Raw genomic sequence first — 19,881 nt, 5'->3', positions numbered from 1 at the left:
ATTATAAATGGGACATTCCATTATCCTTCCCCCACTACTAAAGCGCTGAAAACTTTCACACATGGAAATAAATGCGATGGCGAGTATGTTTGCTCTAGGTGAAAGCGGGGTATAAATTTAAAATAACCGACATTCTAATATTCTCAAAAATGGAAAACTAATTATATTACGAAATCATTATCGATTTTGACCCCGCTCACATTATTATTTAATTAGGATAGGGTGTAAAATGTAATCAAAATATTTAAGTTTTATTGATCCTGTTTTAGGGACACATTATAAGGGGTACACAGTTTCCGCGTTCGTCACGGTGGCAGCCCGTTGGGGATTTCCAGCACCGCTGACTAGACTCCTGGCAGAAGGACTCGCATCGACAGATTGGATTGGTGAGACGGCACTCGTAGGATCCACATCTTCCGGACCCGTCCAGGGCTCCGCGAACAACTACAACCATAATAAGGAGTAGAGCCAGAAGTCCCGGCCACTGGATTTGTTCCGGCATTGTGACTGCATTCTGCTTAAAGCGTCCAGCTATTTATAGCCACAAAACAACAGGTGTCAGGTGTTAAATTTAAAACGCATTCTAAAGTATAGCAAAGAATATTGTCTGAGGAAATAACCTATTAGAGAATACGCTAAGTATATTGCAAGAAAAAATTACATTATTGGTTTGGTTATTTTATTTTAAAACTATGATTATATTTTTGATTATGATTATAGTTATTATTATAAAGTATAAATTATCGCGCAAGAATTTAGATAATACCGAGAATTTTAAAATTTGCAATCGTTTTTTCAGCATGAAGTAAATATGTATGTATTTCAGCCTAACGAAATCTTTCAAAATCGATCTGTGATTTTAGCTACCTATAAAATAGTACATGTTCACGTCGATGTGCTGCCACCTCCGAACCACCGGAAGTACTTACGCGGTATTTCTTCGTGCTATCGTATTTTATCTGCTTCTGATATCGATAGTAGTTACTACCGATAGCTAAAGCTACCGCAGGGGCCCAGTATCGATGATTTCCCAACCAACCATCTCTATCAGTTGTATGTCGATTTAAATATAAAAATAATATACGCGGGCTTGATTGCAACTTAAAATACAAGACGCTTCGCAGAAAAGAAGTCAAGCAATAGAAGATTGAATTTAAATAATAACTAACTAAGGTATCAAGGGAATCCAAGCAACCTACTTGCAATATCTCTATTTTTAATGGCATAATAATGTAATCCAAGTTAAAGGAACATTTCATGGATTTAATGTACAACTTTAAAAAATGATAATCCCTTCAATCCTCTGCAGATCCTAAAGACCGAGCATCTTAGAACGTGTGACTGCCAAGCAGGAGAATGACGTAAGCCTCCTTTATCAAGATTTATAAGGTAAAAGCCTAGGATCTCTGAGTGCGTTCTATCACGATGATTTCCAGTAGTATCAGATCAGAAGCTATATTAACCAAAATAAAAAAAGTTAAACCATTCCCTCGAGATACGGAATGGATGCCCATCGGGCATGTGAACGTGGCCAATCATTAACAAGGTGGTGATTTCCAGGTGGAGGGACACACGGTTATTCTCAAGACGTCCAAGACAATCTTGCCCCCAAAATTAAAGGCAGCCTCTGCTGCTCTTGCACTTCACCTGGCCAAAGGTGGGGCGGATATCGTCCTGATGCCCTGAGTCTCATGAATCAGGGTATCCGACCGGGACAACAAAATTTTATTTTTAAAATTACTGATGTGCGTAGCTGGCAGTGCAGGTAAGGTACAAGCTTGGCTCCTCGCCAGGAAAGAAATCAATATTTTTCTGTTTTCTAATTACAGTAATTAAGACTACCGAGAGGCACGCCTGGTGGGGTCTCAAATGATCTGATCGGCCTACATGGGACACGACCAGGTGGGTTTTCCAGCCCACAGGCTAATAGGAGAGCTTTCTCAGTCCAGCGAACGCTTCAATACCGGCATCATCCTGGGTTGGATTGCAAATGAAAGGGGTGAGTTAATTTACGATGTTGGCGGGCATAAGCAACTTATCAAAAACCTTAAAGGAAATGGAAAGCAATTCTTAAATATAGAAGTAATTATTGATTTTATTAGACCCGATTTAAAACCCTCATTCATAAAATATACTCTTTTATCATCGACCATCTTCTTGGGCTTCTCGTCGAAAATTACGTCGTCCACTTGCCACTGCAGACGCTGCTCCTCCAGAAGCCCCTGATGCTCTTATAATCGTTACTCCTGCTCCTGAATGCGGTGCTCATCAAGTCCTGGCATTTGTTGGATTCTTTGGCAATAGAGTGGCTCAATAGCCTGGAAGCCACCCAGATGTAGGCCACAAATTTAAATATTTTAGCAGACAAATTTGTCTTGAAAATGTATTATATTTTATCTATCATAAAAAAAAGAAAAAATATGCCTTAATTTAAAATGTGCCAAGCCGCACAGAGTATGGTAAATATTACAGATCCGCTACAAAATTTATGTATACAAATTAATACGAACAATTTTTTAGATTTTCACTTGTCCTCTGGGATATAACATTCTTTTTATATATTTAAAAACTGTGACTTTTATTATTAAAAAATATGACTATCATATAGCTACCATAGAAAGGGTCGGAAAACAAATGCCAAAATATTACGAAAGTCATTATATTTTTGTTTCTGTTAAACATATACTCTAGTAATTGGAAATGTAACATTATTTTAATATTTCCCTAATAATTTAATATATTTTTTAATTAGGTACCATGAATACTCTTTCATTTAGTTTAAATACCATTTTGTTTGAATGCGTCTATAATCGTCATGTAATATTAGAGCTCGAGGTCTCCAGAACTCCTGGCGTCCTGGAGGCAAACTATGTTGACCATGGACTCAAAGGGGGAAATCTGGGTAATAGCCACGCGAATCGTTGGCCGTTGGTGAGGGGCATGCAAATCACAGGGTTTTGTGGGCGGACGTCGATGTGGCAAATTAACCGCAGAGAGCGGTGGCAATATGGTGAGCGGGCGAACACGTGACTTGAAGCATTAAGCAATTTGCCAAGTGGATTGTTGGTTCTGTTCATTGAGCGCCTAAGCAATTGAATTAGCCGGCAAGCCGCACCGTTCCCTCTTGGACAACGGGGATCCCGATCTTTGGCGTTTCTCAGCAGGGATTGCAACAAGTACACTTGAACAAATTCCCACTAAAAGTGGGAAATTCCTGCGATACAAGAGTGTGAATTAAAAGTGTAGGGTGTTTGGCCGGCTCGAGATCAGACGGTAAAAAATATTTTCTCTTTTAGGTATAAAAAAAAAAAAAATATTGTGCTTCCAATGTATAAGTAAATTAACATTTTTATTGGGTTTTGTTGTATATATACTTTATTTTTATAAATAAATATTTAAAATTTTTAAAATTAATTGGTAATAATAATTTATTATCAATTCTAAAGTGAATTTAAAAGATATTTGTTTTAAATGTTTAAAAGTTTGCTCTTAATGAAATCGAAAGTCCTTTTTTTGGCCAATGGTCTACAAGAAAGTTCCCAAATTTGTTAAAGTGCAATGGGCAAGAGGAACACGAAGTCAAATGTAATTGCTGGTCGCCTGACCCCTTGACCCGTCAACGCCCCAAATTCCCCCTTGGCTCCTTTCGCCCTTTGCCACCCTGGACATCCAATAAACACATGCGAGTGCCAACCAGTTTACAGTTTCGATTACAGCCCAGCCGACTTTGGGCCAACAGCTTCAGGGAGACTTCACCGCCTCTTAAGCCAACTAGAGTGCCCATCGTTGGGTGAGGAGGAATGGGAGCCCCTTTTAAGGTGTGGTCATTATGATACCATCGAAATAACTTAATATAATAGATTTGTATAAAAAATATCCCTAAAATTATATCCATATTAATTGTTCAGACAGAGTAGTATTTACCAGCTTTAATAATAGGATTTTTATTAAAAGCTTCAATCAAACTTATTGCCTTTGGCCAAGTGTCAAATCCAAAGTGCTTTTATTTTTCCCCATATATATCATAAATGTGTTAATAATAATAAATAAATTTCTTCCTCGCAGCGACACTGATTACAGCAGAATGGTTGCCTGATTGAAATTCGCATTAATTAAATTACCTTACAAGCAATTGCCTCTGAAGCTCTGAATGTTAACTATTTGAAAATTAATGCGAAACTGTTGGGGGGGCCAAGTTGAGTTGAGGAGGGGAGTTAATGGCGTGGGTGCGATGCAACGTGACCTGTCAGTAGTTGACATATTGACTCATCAATTGCAGGCTAACAGCTTTGACAATAGTCGAAACGGTAATGACAATTGCCAGCCCCAAGACGAACCCGCAAACCCACCAACTGTCAGCAAAGGGACTAAAAGCTGGGCTCCTAGGACACTTTGCAAAATTAGGTATTTATTGTTTGAACTTTCAATCCCGAATTAAAGGATCTATATAACAAAGTTCTTTTTGGCTATTGATCCATTTACTTATCATTAGCATTTTTAATATGGTTATTATATGTAATAACTCTCCTATTATTATATAAATATATATATATATTTTGCATATCTTATAAATATTTTTGCCATATACCGCAATATAATCACGTATACGCCATGGTGTTTAAAAAAAAAACACTTCGAGCGTACTTGTTCAAAATCCATGGAAATCATATTGAGCTCGTAAGTTATTAGTCGATTAGCTTTCAGTCTTAATTCATTTTATTTTCGCAAAAATATAATCCTCTTGTGATCAGTAGTATAAATTGTATAATTTGTTGGCAATGCAAAGATAGCTTCTCTTCATACATAATAATTTATAGCTTTATACTAAAATCGGAAGTTTTAATTTAAAAAATAACTATAAAAAACTTACGAATCCTTCCGCTTAATACAAACAATTAAGAAGATCTTGTTATTCACTACCGATTTTCTTAAGTGTATCCAAATGAGTGGCGAAGCATCTGGAGATGGGGCGACCATAACAATGGCCACTGTAGTGGAAGAAGCGAAATTTTTATGTTAATGAACATCATTTTTCTCTGTTTACTTGCGCTTGTGTTAAGTGTCGCAAATAAATTCATTAAAGTGGCATTTTTCAATTTTAATGAACACCCCGGAACCCGAAACCCCGAACTCCCGTATCCGCAAAATGGACTTCGAAGGAATGAATACAAATAACGCAGAGCATTATGCTGTTAAATTAAGAAATGACTTACGGCTTATTTATGAAAATCATCAGCATGCGATTATCCTTATCATCTGGTCATATCGGTGCAAAAAGTTTTACACTCGTTTATGGCCATTTTACCTTATCGGCCAATAAATAGCTGAGTGTTTGACACATTCAGTTGAGATGTTATCGATGCTTTTGTCATTACAAAGCGAATTTATCCGCTCTGCATGTTTGAGCGATTGTAATTATAAAACGTATCATTGTTCCATCGATGAAGTTTTAATTGCTCGCCACTGTGCACACAGTTCATTTTTGTTTGCTCGTCGTCATTATTACTCCAATCAATTCCTTGCGAACTTAAGTTAAGCGCATTATAACACACTCACTGCGGCGTTAGTCGAGGAAATAGTCATATAATTAACGACCTAAAACTATATATTTAATATATTTTATATAATACTTCAGAAAAGATAGGTTTTTAACAAGGGAAAAAAATTGATCAGATTTTGTCGATTATAGTACCTTACATTTTATAAACTTTAATTTTATTAAAATACTAAAGATATCTCGAATTTTTTACTTAAATTTAAATCCCATTTTTTCGGCCTAAGAATTCAGTTTTTTGGCTACTATTAAGAAAATAAACGTCAGATCGAGGAATGCCATACCTCGTTGAGCTCGTTGCTTAATTTCCAATTTATTAGCATTAAAACCTGGAAATTTTTAACTTTTTTACATTTTTCGCAAAAAAAATTATCCAAAATGCGAAATTTGGTCAAAAAAATACATTTTCCTTAAATTGATTGGAATCGTTAGCATGGCTAGCAAGCTGTTCAAAACAGTCGGTCTTTTAGCTGTACGCCTTCATTTGGCTAAACTACGATCGAAAAACTGGAAAGAAAAATCGCATTTTTGACTAAAATGTACATTTTGTTAATTTAGTTTTTTGGCTGCTATAACAAAACTAATCGTCAGATCGAAGAAAGTCATACCTCGTTGAACTAGTTGCTTAATTTCCAATCCATTGGCATTAAAACCTGGATGAAAAATTTTAATTTTTGACATTTTTTTCAAAAAATTACGATGCTCCCTCTGCAAAAAATGCGAAAATGGGTCTAAAAATAAATTTTCCTTAAAATGATTGGGATCGTTAGCATAGCCAACAAGCTGTTCAAAACAGTCGGTCTTTTTGCTGTAGGCCTTGATTTGGCTAAACTACGACTAAAAAAACACTAAAAATGGGTAATTTAATTTAATTTGACCATAATCTGAATCACAAAAAAAACCGGTGTACCCCCTTATAAAAAATGCGAAAATGGGTCAAAAAATAAAAGTTCCTTAAATTGATGGGGATCGGTAGCATTTGCAGTGAGCTGCTCAGAAAAGTCGGTCTTTTTGCTGTACGCCTTGATTTGGTTAAACTACGACGGAAAAACCACTAAAAAATGAGTATTTTTGACCAACATCTGAATCACAAAAAAAGCCGATGTACCCCCTTATAAAAAATGCTAAAATGGGTCAAAAAATAAATGTTCCTTAAAGTAATGGGGATCGATAGCATTTGTAACAAGTTGTTCAGAACAGTCGGTCTTTTGGCTGTACGCCTTGATTTGGCTAAACTACAACTGAAAAACCCACAAAAAAAAACTGGAAGTAAAAATCGTATTTTTGACTAAAATCTCGATCTCCCTCGCACTTCCCTTAGCTGAGTGATTTATTTGATAGTCGAGGTAATCGACTATAGCGTTCCCCTTGTCATACCGTTACTTGCAAAGTAAATGGGTATACTAGAAGGTAGAATTCCATATAAAGTGTATATGGGGAGCAAGGGGTATCTGATAGTCGAGCCCGTCGACTATAGCGTTCTTTCTTGTTCTGCTTTGTTTGTATTCTAGATGAAATACTCTCCATTCGCAAAGAAATCATTTCCGCATTAATATTTAAATATTATTTAAGTTTTCCGTCGTTTTTCAGAAATAAGTGTAGCTGAAGGCACGCGTATGTGCGTATGACAAACATTAACATATCACTTTGCAGAGGAGATAAGGTGACACGCACCCACCAAAAGGCGCATCTTTGCCAGATCCTGAACCTTCGGCTGCTTTAGCTTCTTTCGCCAACTGATGGGCTTACCCAATTATGAAACATTAAAAATACGCGCATATAAATCGCTTCATTTTTATGCGCAATTACGCGGGGGAGGCAGTAACCTTGGCTGCCTTACATTGCCATTCCCATTCCCGATCCCATTCCCATCCGCCATTCGTACCCTTCCTTTTCCATCCCCATATTACCCGGTAGTTCCTCGCCATCTCCACTGTCATATCTCTTGCTTCGAGGCTGCTCCTGCTCCTGAATCTCATTCTGCTCCTGTCAGTTGCTTCAGCCACTGATTATGGCTGAATGACACTGTTAAAAATGTCAAAAATATTTAAAACAGACTTTTTATTCGCCTTATTTGGATAGATTTAAGCTTGAAAGGGCAATAAATCTAAAAAAAGGGAATACAAAATTAAAACTTAAACATTTTCTCTATTATTTTTATTCAAAGCCCATGACCTATCTACATAAATGTTAAAAAATGTGTATTAGGCATATGAATTTAAGACATTTTTAAAAATGATTTTATTTTGAAAGGGCAACAAATTGGTTAACATTTATTTTAATCGTCTTTCTAAAACTAAAAAAAGGTAAAACAAAATAAAAAATTAAAATTTTTTTTATTATTTTTATTCAAGACCCATGACCTAACTACATAAATGAAAATGTCCCATTAAAGAAAAGGGTTATATATGTTTCGTTCGTTCGTAGCAAGTTATAGGAGCCATCTATTAAAGAAAAGGCTCATCTATTTTTAGGACTATATATAAAAATATTAACTAAAAATGCTTCATATGTGATTTATAAAATGTATTTTATGTGTGATTTATAATATGTTATTTGTAATATTTAAAAATCAAAAGAATATATCTCTCTGTTGCCAGTGTCTTATAGACATAGAACCAAGTTTGGAGCTTTCCATCTACCTCTTACTCGCGCTTTGTGCTGTTCGCGCTACTCAATTAAGTTAATTCCCGTTTGCATAAACGGGGGGAGGAATTTTCCATCGCCCAGCAACCCATCCCCCCTCCCCCCCCCCCTCCGCGGATGCGCATTTTCCGGGCACCAAGTCATGTATTTTTTATTTATTTTGATTTAAAGCGATTTTCGGCACGTCTGCAGCCCCAACCACTCAACCGTGTGCACTTCTGGCTGGGCCCAAAAAGTGTCAGGCCTAGACCCAACACCATGAGCAAAAAAAAAAGGAACTTAAGTACGAAAACCTTAAAAAATTCAGTTAAAAAAAAAAGAATGCGAAGGACTCAAGTTGAGTACGGTCGTGGCTGTGGTTACAAAACTTTCACCGGAAGTGGGCCAATAAAAAAGTATATACAGATACACAGATCTACCGAATGCCTCTAGTCGCCAGTTCACTTTGCCTAATGCGATTATGTGGGTCTGGAATGTAGGCCCTTCGTCTCTGCTTAGAGAGGAGAGCTGGACATGGTGCTCAAGTGATGGAAATAAGTGGATAGCTGATCTCTAGGATCAGGCATATTTTGTGTTCTTCTCAAGGAGCGTAAACCAATTTTAATGCGAAGAAATTGAGCAGTTTTAGATTTTTTTTAAAGATATTCTGCTAGCGCAAACATTGTAAAATCCAAAAAAGATTGTTGTTAAATATTTTGAGGTTCCAATCAAAAAAAGTGTTGAAAGTGAGTGTTTTGAACTGTTTTTATGGACGATACACAATATGATAAACTTTTATACGGCCCCCTAAAAAATATTGCTAGTTCGTTGTTAGACATACAAATAGGAAACATTAAAAACAAATTATATGTAATGTCTAGAATAATAATAATAATAAATAAAAATAAAGGTAGATTATACTAGTAATAAAAGAAATCCTTATAGCACGCCTAATTGTTCCTCATTTAAAGTAACCATCTCTAGCCGCATTAAAGTAACTTTCCGTAAAAAACTCACCCCTTCCAGCCTCATATTTTCCCTAATGTGATTTCCACGCTGGCAGACCAAAAAAAAGGAAGTATTTTATACTAAAATGAAAAGAAGTCACCGACCAGCCGGAGATAAAATGAGGAAAGTCCACGTCGAGTTCGGAGCTGATTATCTTGCCGCGCTGACAGCGGACTTAGTGGCGGTGGCCAGTGGCAAGTGGCAAGTGGCAAGTGGAAGCTCGGACTTCTCCGACTGGAGAAGGCGCAAAAGCCAGGACAAGACGTTAATATTATTATACGCTTTGTAAACAAATTATGAATTATGTTGGATAAATAGAAAAACTTAATAATAACTTGATTGCGGCATTTGGCCGGCTGTCTACGTCTCCGAGGCCCCGTTTACCATTCTCCACGCCAACTTATCGTTAGGTTCGCTTTCTTTGCATCTCGGGGCAATGGGATGATGGGCGTTATTAAATACACTGAAAGTTTTTAGTTGATTTTATAAAAAATGCAGTTTAAATAATAAAACCAAAGGTATGTAATAATTTTATGTGCAACGTATAAATGCTTTACACAGAAAAAATTGTTGTATGTATTTCAGAAATGTATTTGTATTTTTTTGATAGTGAGCAATACTTGATCAAAGAAAATAATATTAAGATATCTAAACACTAATAAAATAATAACAATTTTTTTGTTGGGTAAATAATCTTTTTTTTTAATGTTATATGTATAAAAAAGGGGATAGATTCCACACCGAATCGGTTTAAAAAGTATATGTAATATGTTTTTTATTCAAAATTTTTTATTTCTACCCAAAACATTTTTTTATATCCCCCACAACCATATTTTGTGTTCACCAATTAATATGTTAATAATATTATTAAAAAATGTTCCTTAATATGGTGCCGAAAGATACACCTACATAATATTTTAACCTTTATCCATTTCTTCCAGTGCTCAGCACTGCCGCTAATAGTCCAAGCACCCGAAGAAAACCCCAGACCCCTCCGGACTAATTCAAGGTGGCCGTAATGGTTGAATGCCCAACCTGCTAGACACCTTTGGCTCGTCCTTCCAAACTGCTTATCCTCCCATCCGGGGACTCCCCCCTGGTGACCTCGTCCTTGGACGCCGGTCTATATGCATTGGCGGCACGTTAATTATGGCTCGAAAATGGCCAAATTGTGCATGTTAAATACAAAATACTTACCAGACTGATATAAACCGTTTCGGGGGGCGGGAGAAATGGGGGTGTGGTGATGCTGCAACAAATGACAAGGACGGAATGAGAGATGGCGAGGGAGAGTAGAAAGTAGAAACAAATTGAAAAGTTTTCCACGATATAAATTTGCATTAATTTTCGGACGCTCTTTTGGTCGCCTTAGCCTAGCCCTCTACTCCTGAAAAATACCATTCTATATGCATATAGCACATATATATGTACAAGGACATACAGACTCATATAGCCGAAAAAGGAAGAGAGTTGATACAAGGTAGTCGAAAAGTTGCATATCCCGCTAAACAAAATGAAAATGCACTCTAAGAATGTGAGATATTACATTTAAAATAATATAAATAGTATAAAATGGGACTCCTATTTTTTATTCAAAGAATTTGTAACTTTTGAAATGAGTTTGGTAGAAGAAATTCTTGGAAATCAAATATATTTTATATTTGGTATTTTTTCATTAATGGTATAATACGACTCGTATTGTCGAATGTATCCCTAGTACTAGTGCTACCCAGTGAGCACAGCAAGCATAAAAATTGCTTAAATCGAAAAAGTTTTCCTTCTTTTTTTCGCGTACTTGGGCTGCTGTTGCTGCTGCTGTTGTCGGTTGTTTATTCATATACCCTTCTTTAAAGTTCCTTGTCGACATGTCCTATTTAAATTTAATTTGTGCGGTACTGTAAGTCGTTGCTTTCAGCAGGTGTTTGTCCTGGTTCAAGCATTAACAAAAAATGTATAAGCCATATATTAAAATATTTTTAATATTATTTTAGCTCTTTATGATTGATCAACTTACATTTTCTTATAGTATTTTAAATCTGTGTTGTGTTGGCATTGTTGTATAACTTTTTTTATAGTATGGTTAATTACTGGGCCTTAAATATTTTCTTAAAAAAATCCATTTATAATTTTTATAAAGAACTATCATTTATATTATCCTTACGAAATGAATACGGTAACATTTTAAAATTAAAGGTTTCGGCATACATACTATATTACATATTTTAAAAGGGTTATTAAACCTATTAATAATACGAAATATATTTTGGTTATCATTGGTTTTATCCTCATTATATTAAAGTTTTCTGAACTTAGTTTCTGGTAACACACTCCAGTAAGAGTATAGAAAGTTCTTCATAAATCAGCCAGCCCTTATATCTTATTTGTTGTCCACTCTGGCCGAGCGATGAGGGTTCTGTGCGGGGTGAAGGGCGAGGGTTGAGGGTTGAGGGTTCTGGGCGGGCGTGAGGTTACTCGTGGGGGCGACAACAACACCTACAAAAATACAAAGGCGATAACGAAGCCGAAACTCCGAGCTGACCGTTGAATGGGGAATCCGGCTCCTTGTGAGCCTCCAGGAAAAAAGGAACAAAATTAACAAAAAAAAAAAAAAAAAGAAATACAGAAATGCGCAAAAACAGGGGCAGCTGTTGTTATCCACCAATGGCCGGTCCAAAACATCCCGGTTTTGGTTACCTTTTTGAATATTTATGAAAAATTGAAACGTTTTAGCGCGCCCGGATTTTTTGGGTATTTCTCGGCTCTCGTTTGCTCGCTTGTAAACTAATTGTATTTTTTTTTTGTTCGCGCTGATGGGGATTTCGTGGCCCACGCACAAAAATGATTTAAGTGCGCTTCCATTAATTACGTTTGAGTTGGGTGGAAAGTACGCACTCGTATCTCTGCGGCTGCTGAAACTTTAATAGACCGAATTTCTGTATAATTAACACGCTAAGCGTATGAAAGATGCATGAAAAGGGGCGCCTGCTTCGCTTGACAGCGCTAATAATTGCCGGCGCTTAAATTTAAACTGAGATTGAGTTAGTCCAACCCTCATCAGCCTCATCAACAGACCCAATTTTTATTGCCTACTACTACTAAAAAATATCCTGACAGGTTAACCAAAGGAGTAAAAAGGGTTAAGGGAGAGAAAAGAAGGCTGCCAGGGGTTATAAGATGGTTTAACTGGATGAATTCGTAGATGCAGTGCAGCCAAAGAAAATGAAAGATGCGTAACGCCCATAAAACTGATTGTCTAGCAAAGTTTTTAGCGTGCATTTTTGATCTTGTTAGATTCTTTGGTTGTGACAGTGTAACCTCTCAACTGTTCTATTGTACTTTATTACTTTTTTGTGTATTATTTGTTTTATTCTTAATTTTTTGGTTACCAATTTGTTTAAATATAATTTTTTGGTTATTGCTGTGCTTTATTATTATTGGTTTTGAGAACTTTTAAGCTCACTCAAGGGCAAGCGTCGGTTTAGATTTGGAAAGATCAAGCTAAGACTCTCTTCCCCTTTTTAGGGAAAATAGGAAAAAGGAGGAGCAGTCGTCTCAAACACCACGGATCTCTTGAAATCGGGGTCCGCCAGCCAGACATTTTTTGGAGTTGTTGACCTTATAAATGTATATATCAGTTATGGTTAGTAACTAATAAAAATTACAAATATTTAAATCATTACCTTAATGTAGTGTGTTGTTGTTTTGTGTATGGTGTTCCTCTTCGCATCGGCTTGCTGACGTTTCGGTCACCAAAAAAGGCTCCTTTCCCTCAAGAAAACGCAAATCAGAAGGGTGTGATGGGACGGTCGGCTTAGATGCGGCGGGCCAACTTCATGTCTTCCAAAAGAGTCACTAGAACTTCTTCGGAAGCTTCATGCAGGGCTTCAATGCCTGACGTTTGGAAACGCAAATCGTTCTCCAAAAACATGTCCTTAACGATTTTCCAAACCAGTCGCTGAAAGGCCGGCCTGCTGATGGACAACTCGGTCGACTGCTGGTACCGACCGATCTGACGATAACGATATGTCTTTCCCACTGCATAACCGTAGGTAGTCGAATTGCGGGAAGCCTTGGTGGCAGGCTGCTTACGGGGAGCTATTTTCCCGGTCAACTTAGTGGGGGTCTGTTTGACACGGACCATATTATCTTCCTTAAAAACGTGGAATAAAAAATATATTTTTGAGCGGAACCTTTTTTAGAACGAACCAAGTCGGACGGGAAAAAATTCACAATGATAAAAAAGTGACAAAGTGTTAAATGTCAGAAATAGTGAAATCTCAAGGGCTACTTAGGTTTAAGTTAAAATGAAAATCAGTGCTACAGTTTTTGACAATCAATTGGATTTTAGACAAATTTAAGTAAAGGCATTGTTATTAGTATTTTAAAACACCCTTTTAACGACATATTATATTATATTATACATATTAAATAAAAATTACCAAAACTGTTCTTGAATCGGATATTCTTTATCCTTTATCAATAAAAAAAAGCTTTAAATAACTATGTTAATAAGTTAAATAGGTCAGGATATGAAATATAAATACGAAAACACAACACAAAAGAATTATCCTTACGTTATTTCATAATGAAATAATACCTAAATGGAAGCGAAAATCAAAAACCATAGCCTACTTATAAGAGCAAAAAATAGCCAGACAAGTGACATTTACTGGATAAGATAAACTTATTGCCAGCTTATTTCGGTGAACGCTCTACCTCAATTATTCTAAAATCGAATAACGAAAATCACGTATATGAACAGAAGGGCTGGAAACTAGAAACTATTAAAAACTCATGCATACTTCCTGGGGCAAAAGTTAATCATGGCAAGTGAAGTCATTTAATTGACGAACCCATCAAAGTTCTGGCCCACTTATCCAGGTAAATGCTTAGCCTAGCCCCAACAAAAGGGCGTGGAAAATTCCCTAGCGCCAGCCCCACTTTTCCTAAGACAGACACAAGAATGAAGTCAACAATTTTCCACACCAAAAACTCTCAACCAAACTTGGGCTTACGTGTTTGTTTTTGCATTTCGGTATACACATACATCAAAGTTTCAGTTTTAAACCTATCAATTTAGTTTGCTCTCCTAATCCGCCCGTTGAGATCAATTAGTGTGCCAAAAGGAAAAGCGCACGAACTTAACACTTTTACTTCCACACTTTCCCCGACTCACGTCGGAACCCGAAAAGTTTCCTCCGCCAGTTTTAACTTTGTCCAACTGGAAATTTTAGTATTTTTCTTTGTTGTTGACGAAAAGTCCGTGCCAAACGTGACGGAGCAACAACAAGAAGGCGGTGACATTGATACGGGGCGTATAAATTTCAAGTGAAAATTTCCTACTAAGGCTGATTAGTTTGATCCCAAGTCAATTGCAATTTAATTAATGAGGTCGCGGTTTGAGAACTTGGTTTGCTGTGAAATATGTTACTAAAAGATTAACCGAATCCATGGAAAATAATGATTTATGTTAGTTAGGAACTTATATTTATACTTGTTTCCTGGCTAAAATATCATTATAATATCTAATTGCTTTTAATTGTTTCTTATAATGTTTAAAAAAACATTAATTAGCTTCAATGTCTTATAAATGATTGTTTTTTTTTTTAACTGGCAGTACCAATTTTAAATAATTATCCCTGCCAGCAATGTGCTTAAACATTAAACGAACCAATATAAAATTATGAATTATATTAGTTAGGAACTAATTTCTATACTTGATTCCTGGCAAAAGTATCATTATAATATCTGATTGCTTTTATATTATTTCTTATAATGGTTAAAAAAACATTAATTAGCTACAATGTCTCATAAATTATTGTATTATTTAACAGGCAGCAGCAATTTTGATCCCAACCAGCAATGATTATTTTGTTTTTCGTGTTAACGATGGTTTGATTGTTTGATTATGTTAGTTAAGAACTTATATTTATACATATTTACTGGCTGAAATAAAAGTCTAGATGAACATTAATTTTAATATCCGATTGATTTTATATTATTTCTTATTATGGTTAAAAAAAACACTTACTAGCTCCAATGTCTTATAAATAATTGTATTATTTAACTGGCAGCAGCAATTTTGAACTATTATCCCAACCAGCAATGATTCCTCTGTTTTTTGTGTTATCGATGGATTGATTGACTAAGCTTTTCAGGTTGTGCTTAAACATTAAACGAATCAATGTAAAATTATGAGGTTTGTTAGTTAGGAACTTCTATTTATACTTTTTTCCTGGCTAAAATAAAAAAATAGATGAACATTCATTTTAATTCTGATTATAATCTTTCTTCTTATAATAGTTAAAAAACATTAATTAGCTACAATGTCTTATAAATGATCGTATTATTTAACTGGCAGCAGCAATTTTGAATTATTATCCCAACCAGCAATGATTCCTCTGTTTTTTGTGTTATCGATGGATTGATTGACTAAGCTTTTCAGGTTGTACTCAAACATTAAACGAATCAATGTAAAATTATGAATTATGTTAGTTAAGAACTTATATTTATACTTTTTCCTGGCTAAAATAAAAAAATAGATGAACATTCATTTTAATTCTGATTATAATCTTTCTTCTTATAATAGTTAAAAAACATTAATTAGCTACAATGTCTTATAAATGATCGTATTATTTAACTGGCAGCAGCAATTTTGAATTATTATCCCAACCAGCAATGATTCCTCTGTTTTTTGTGTTATCGATGGATTGATTGACTAAGCTTTTCAGGTTGTACTCAAACATTAAACGAATCAATGTAAAATTATGAATTATGTTAGTTAAGAACTTATATTTATACTTTTTCCTGGCTAAAATAAAAAAATAGATGAACATTCATTTTAATTCTGATTATAATCTTTCTTTTTATAATAGTTAAAAAACATTAATTAGCTACAATGTCTTATAAATGATTGTATTATTTAACTGGCAGCAGCAATTTTGAATTATTATCCCAAACAGCAATGATTCCTTTGCTTTTCGTGTTATCGATGGTTTGATTGACTAAGCTTTTCAGGTTGTGCTTGCGTGTACCTTTGGTAATTTTCCTATTTTGGGACCACAATCAGCTCGAGTGAAAAGCGGGGAAAATGGCGGTGGATGGGAAATCGTCTGGGGCTTGCAGACAAATGACTTAATTACTTTTTCAAGTCGGTTAATTAGTTTCGGCCAAGAGCGGCAACCAAATGGAACTGGTCAACGAACGATGACAGAAATAGCAACTGGAAATGGTGGGGGGGTTTGGAGGATGGAGGAAAAACGAGTCAGAAAGTTAAACATAAATTACAAGAAATTGAAATGGCCTGCATTGACTGGAGTTCACAGAAGGAAAAACGAGGGTGAAACATTTATTGATGCTGTTAACACTATTGGGTCCCCGCACTCAAACCAGTTTCCTATCCCCCCAAACCAATTTATTTGGTGTCGTTTGTCCGAAGACAATCCATAAAACTTAGCCCGGTCAGACAGTGGGCTAAAACTCATTAGGCTCTAATCCAATATTCAAATAAGGTAGCATTGTAAAAATCCATATTGTATTTGCTGCGGTTTAAATTCATAATAACATTAATTTATTTCAATTCAATTTGTATAATTTATTTTGTACTTAGTCCTTTTCTTTTTGCTCATACATCAATTATAATGCTTTTTTCGCTTATTGTTCGATTTAAAGTACGAACATGTGTACAAATTTCAATGGCCAAATGCCTGTAATTTTTGCCAATTGAATTTATACGCTGCGAATAAATTTCCATTGTTGACCATTGTGCGGGCAATCAAACAAAAAACTGAAATACAATTTATACATAAATTAATGGACTATCGATGGGCGTGGCCGAGTCGGGAATTTAAGGCCGGCAGTGGGAGTAGTTGTTTGCATTTTCCCTGCTTACTTTTTGTTTCTGATTTTCCCTTATTTTCCTACGATTGTTTTTCCGCATTAACGCGCTCCTCTGCAGCTTTTGAGTGGCCTGGAGTGATGGACCCCCACTGATAATATCCTGTAGTGTTATTTAAATTATAATTTAAACTGTAAAAAGAACGGGGGAAATCATTGCAATTGTGTGAGCGTATTTTTTCATTTGATCTATTTTGTACAATGGAATTTCAAGAGCTAAAATAATTTATATTCCGCACATTATGTCTGTTGGTATTATTACGACTTAAGAATACGAATGAGTGATTATTTGAAACAAAACAAATTACGTTTTAAAGTTACGTTTTTTTAAAGTTAAAGTTACTACCGACAATGTGTATTATAAATTAATTATATTTAAAAAAAAATGCTTTTGCTTATATCATTTCATACTTTCTAAAGATGATTATGTTATGAATTAATCATGATTTATTAACATGATAAGTAAAAGATAAGTATGTAATAGATGAAAGGAAGCGTTTCCGACCCCAATTACACACGTTAAACTTATGATCCACATTTTAAAAGATTTAATTAAAAGTTTAACTGGGATTTGGATGTTTATTTAGTTATTTGTTGGCCATTAGTTACTGTGTTAAATTTGTTTGCTAAGTAAAGGGTATATGCTAGTCGAGTCACTTGTTCTATTTCAAGTCATCTGGAACATAGCTTTCTCGCTCTTACCCAGAGTAATTTTAGGCGCTATCTCACTTTTTTTTCTCTTTTAGGGAATTTTGAAAGAAAGAAAAAGGATACTTAATAAATTTACCATATGAATATCAACTTGATCCTTAAGTGCTTTTTTGCATAGGATTTTATTGCAGAAACGTAGAATGATATGTAGTGAAAGGTATGTCATGGTCGACTATGGAATCGCGAGTTCTTTATGCAGGCATTGCGTGTTTTATGGGACTATTAAATGGCCGGGGAGCGAGGCGCAGATCACTTCGGCTCAGTTCAGTTCAGCTCGGGCTGAAATTAATTGCTTGCTATCTTCAAATTACTCATACGACCCGTCGACCCGCTCGCTTTTGTTCATCTGCTTACAGCGGGCAACTCCTGCTGGCCTGTGTCATTTACATTAACCGTTTCAGTTTCGGCCCGGGTCCTTTCTGCAAGTCCTTTTCGAGATCCTGCCGGAAGCGAGCGCTCGTAAATTACCTGAATAATGCAAAATAACAATATTTACCCCATTGTTCTCGGCCGCCCAGCTCCGCTTTCGTAAGCGTTCCTTTTTTGAAGGAGATAATCTGCTCAGGTTTAAATGAAATTTTAATTATTTCAAGCAACCGAAGAGCTTGAGTTCCTTTTGCCAATGGCGAATAGTTGCTCTCCAGAGTTATAGCGGGTATAATTAAAGGTGAAAACTATGGGGAGTGACTAAAAATAAAGTAAGCTCTTCCAAGGGCCATTATATGTGATCGGAATGTTAGTTAAAATATTTCCCCTCGTAAAAATATGGAGTATTTGAAAGTCTTAGCATTATACAAAGAAAATCTTTTTCGGTATTATATCTTTAGTGAACAACCCAAGGAGCGCTTAAATTTAATTATCTTTGTGGAAAAATAATAACAAAAATTATTTTTAAGTATTCCCGTTCTCAATAGTATTCTTTATATTTAAATAAAAGACCTCCATAGTGGCCAATGTGCCATAACTGGAAATAAAGGGAAATAAGTCAACTACTTCATCTATATACAATTTAATTTTCTTTGGAAAAATAATTCCAAAAATAATTTTTAAGTATTCCCGTTCTCAATAATAATCCTTATATTTACATCAATGACTTCCATAGTGGCCATAACTGGAAATAAGGGGAAATAAGTCAACTACTTTGTCTATATACATCTACATATATAAAAGGCTGGGCACATCGATAAATGATGATGTTCATTATGTGCGGCGCGTCTTTTGCGATTTAATTAAACCCCGATGGCGAAAGGTGTGAGGAGTGAGGGCACTGGAGGTGGATTGCCTCGCATGCTGGCCACCGATTTTTCAGCTCTGAGCGGGGTGAGATGGAGATACAGATACAGATAGCATCATCGACATCACCGATGAATTGCCGTTGCCATTTAATAGCCGATGATGCCGACCGATTGCTATTCCTCTGTCCCTGTCTGCCCCCATTCCCCCTCTCTTTCGCTGTTTTATAGCCGCTGTCTCTTTCGTTTCTGGCGCTGCACACGTTCCAGTTTGTTGCTGCCATCGTGCACGTAATTTCCGTTTCCGTTTCAGCGAACGGCAGCCGGTGACACGCGACAGCTGTTTGCACATACTTAACGCACACACACGCACGCACTGAAAGGCGCATCCTTACACACGCACACGCGGACAGGTGCACTGGGAGAAAATAAATGGTTATTAGTTAATTTTTGCCTGAAATGACACAGAAAAAATTAAACAGAAATATGCGAAACTTTAAAATGTAAATTAACATGTTTTAAAAAGTGAAAGAGAAAAAATTATTATTATATAAATGTTAGTATGTACTTAAAAAGAACACAGAAAAAAATAAACCGAAATATGCGACACTATAAAATGTAAGTTAAAACGTTTTTAAAAGTGTAAGTCAAGTAAGTATTTATTTTTTAAATTAGTAAAGCATCTCCGTTATGCTTTTTTTTTTAGAAAAGACAAGTGTACACTATATAAAAACATTTTCTTTTGTTGAAAATACATGGTAAAGAGGATCTACAAATATTATAATTAAATAAATTAAAGTAAATATTCATTTTTCCAATTTTAAAACAGTTAATAAAATTGCAATATGAGGGTTA

The 19,881-nt window shown here is 35.6% G+C and overlaps 3 protein-coding genes across 4 annotated transcripts in view; all 3 read right to left on the bottom strand.

The window, feature by feature from the left end:
- Positions 1 to 19,881, bottom strand: part of up (Troponin T, skeletal muscle) — a 324,715-nt gene that overhangs the window by 96,485 nt on the left and 208,349 nt on the right. The window lies entirely within an intron of this gene.
- On the bottom strand, positions 219 to 647 carry LOC108004642 (uncharacterized). The gene has a single exon (XM_017067592.4). It carries the CDS (start codon positions 500 to 502, stop codon positions 266 to 268), a length of 237 nt encoding a protein of 78 aa, XP_016923081.2. The 5' UTR covers positions 503 to 647; the 3' UTR covers positions 219 to 265.
- LOC108021824 (uncharacterized) lies at positions 12,544 to 13,416 on the bottom strand. Its single transcript, XM_017090627.4, has 2 exons — positions 12,868 to 13,416; positions 12,544 to 12,802 (listed from the first exon to the last, which is right to left on the bottom strand). Exon 1 carries the CDS (start codon positions 13,326 to 13,328, stop codon positions 12,999 to 13,001), a length of 330 nt encoding a protein of 109 aa, XP_016946116.2. The 5' UTR covers positions 13,329 to 13,416; the 3' UTR covers positions 12,544 to 12,802; positions 12,868 to 12,998.

This window comes from Drosophila suzukii, chromosome X (genome assembly GCF_043229965.1).
Source record: "Drosophila suzukii chromosome X, CBGP_Dsuzu_IsoJpt1.0, whole genome shotgun sequence".
Classification (NCBI taxonomy): domain Eukaryota; kingdom Metazoa; phylum Arthropoda; class Insecta; order Diptera; family Drosophilidae; genus Drosophila; species Drosophila suzukii.
The sequence above is the reverse complement of the archived record's forward strand: the minus strand, read 5'-3'. Positions and strand labels throughout refer to the sequence as shown.

Excerpts from the sequence above, each read along its gene's own strand:
- LOC108004642 (XM_017067592.4), bottom strand. The coding sequence starts at position 502 with ATGCCGGAACAAATCCAGTGGCCGGGACTTCTGGCTCTACTCCTTATT.
- LOC108021824 (XM_017090627.4), bottom strand. The coding sequence starts at position 13,328 with ATGGTCCGTGTCAAACAGACCCCCACTAAGTTGACCGGGAAAATAGCT.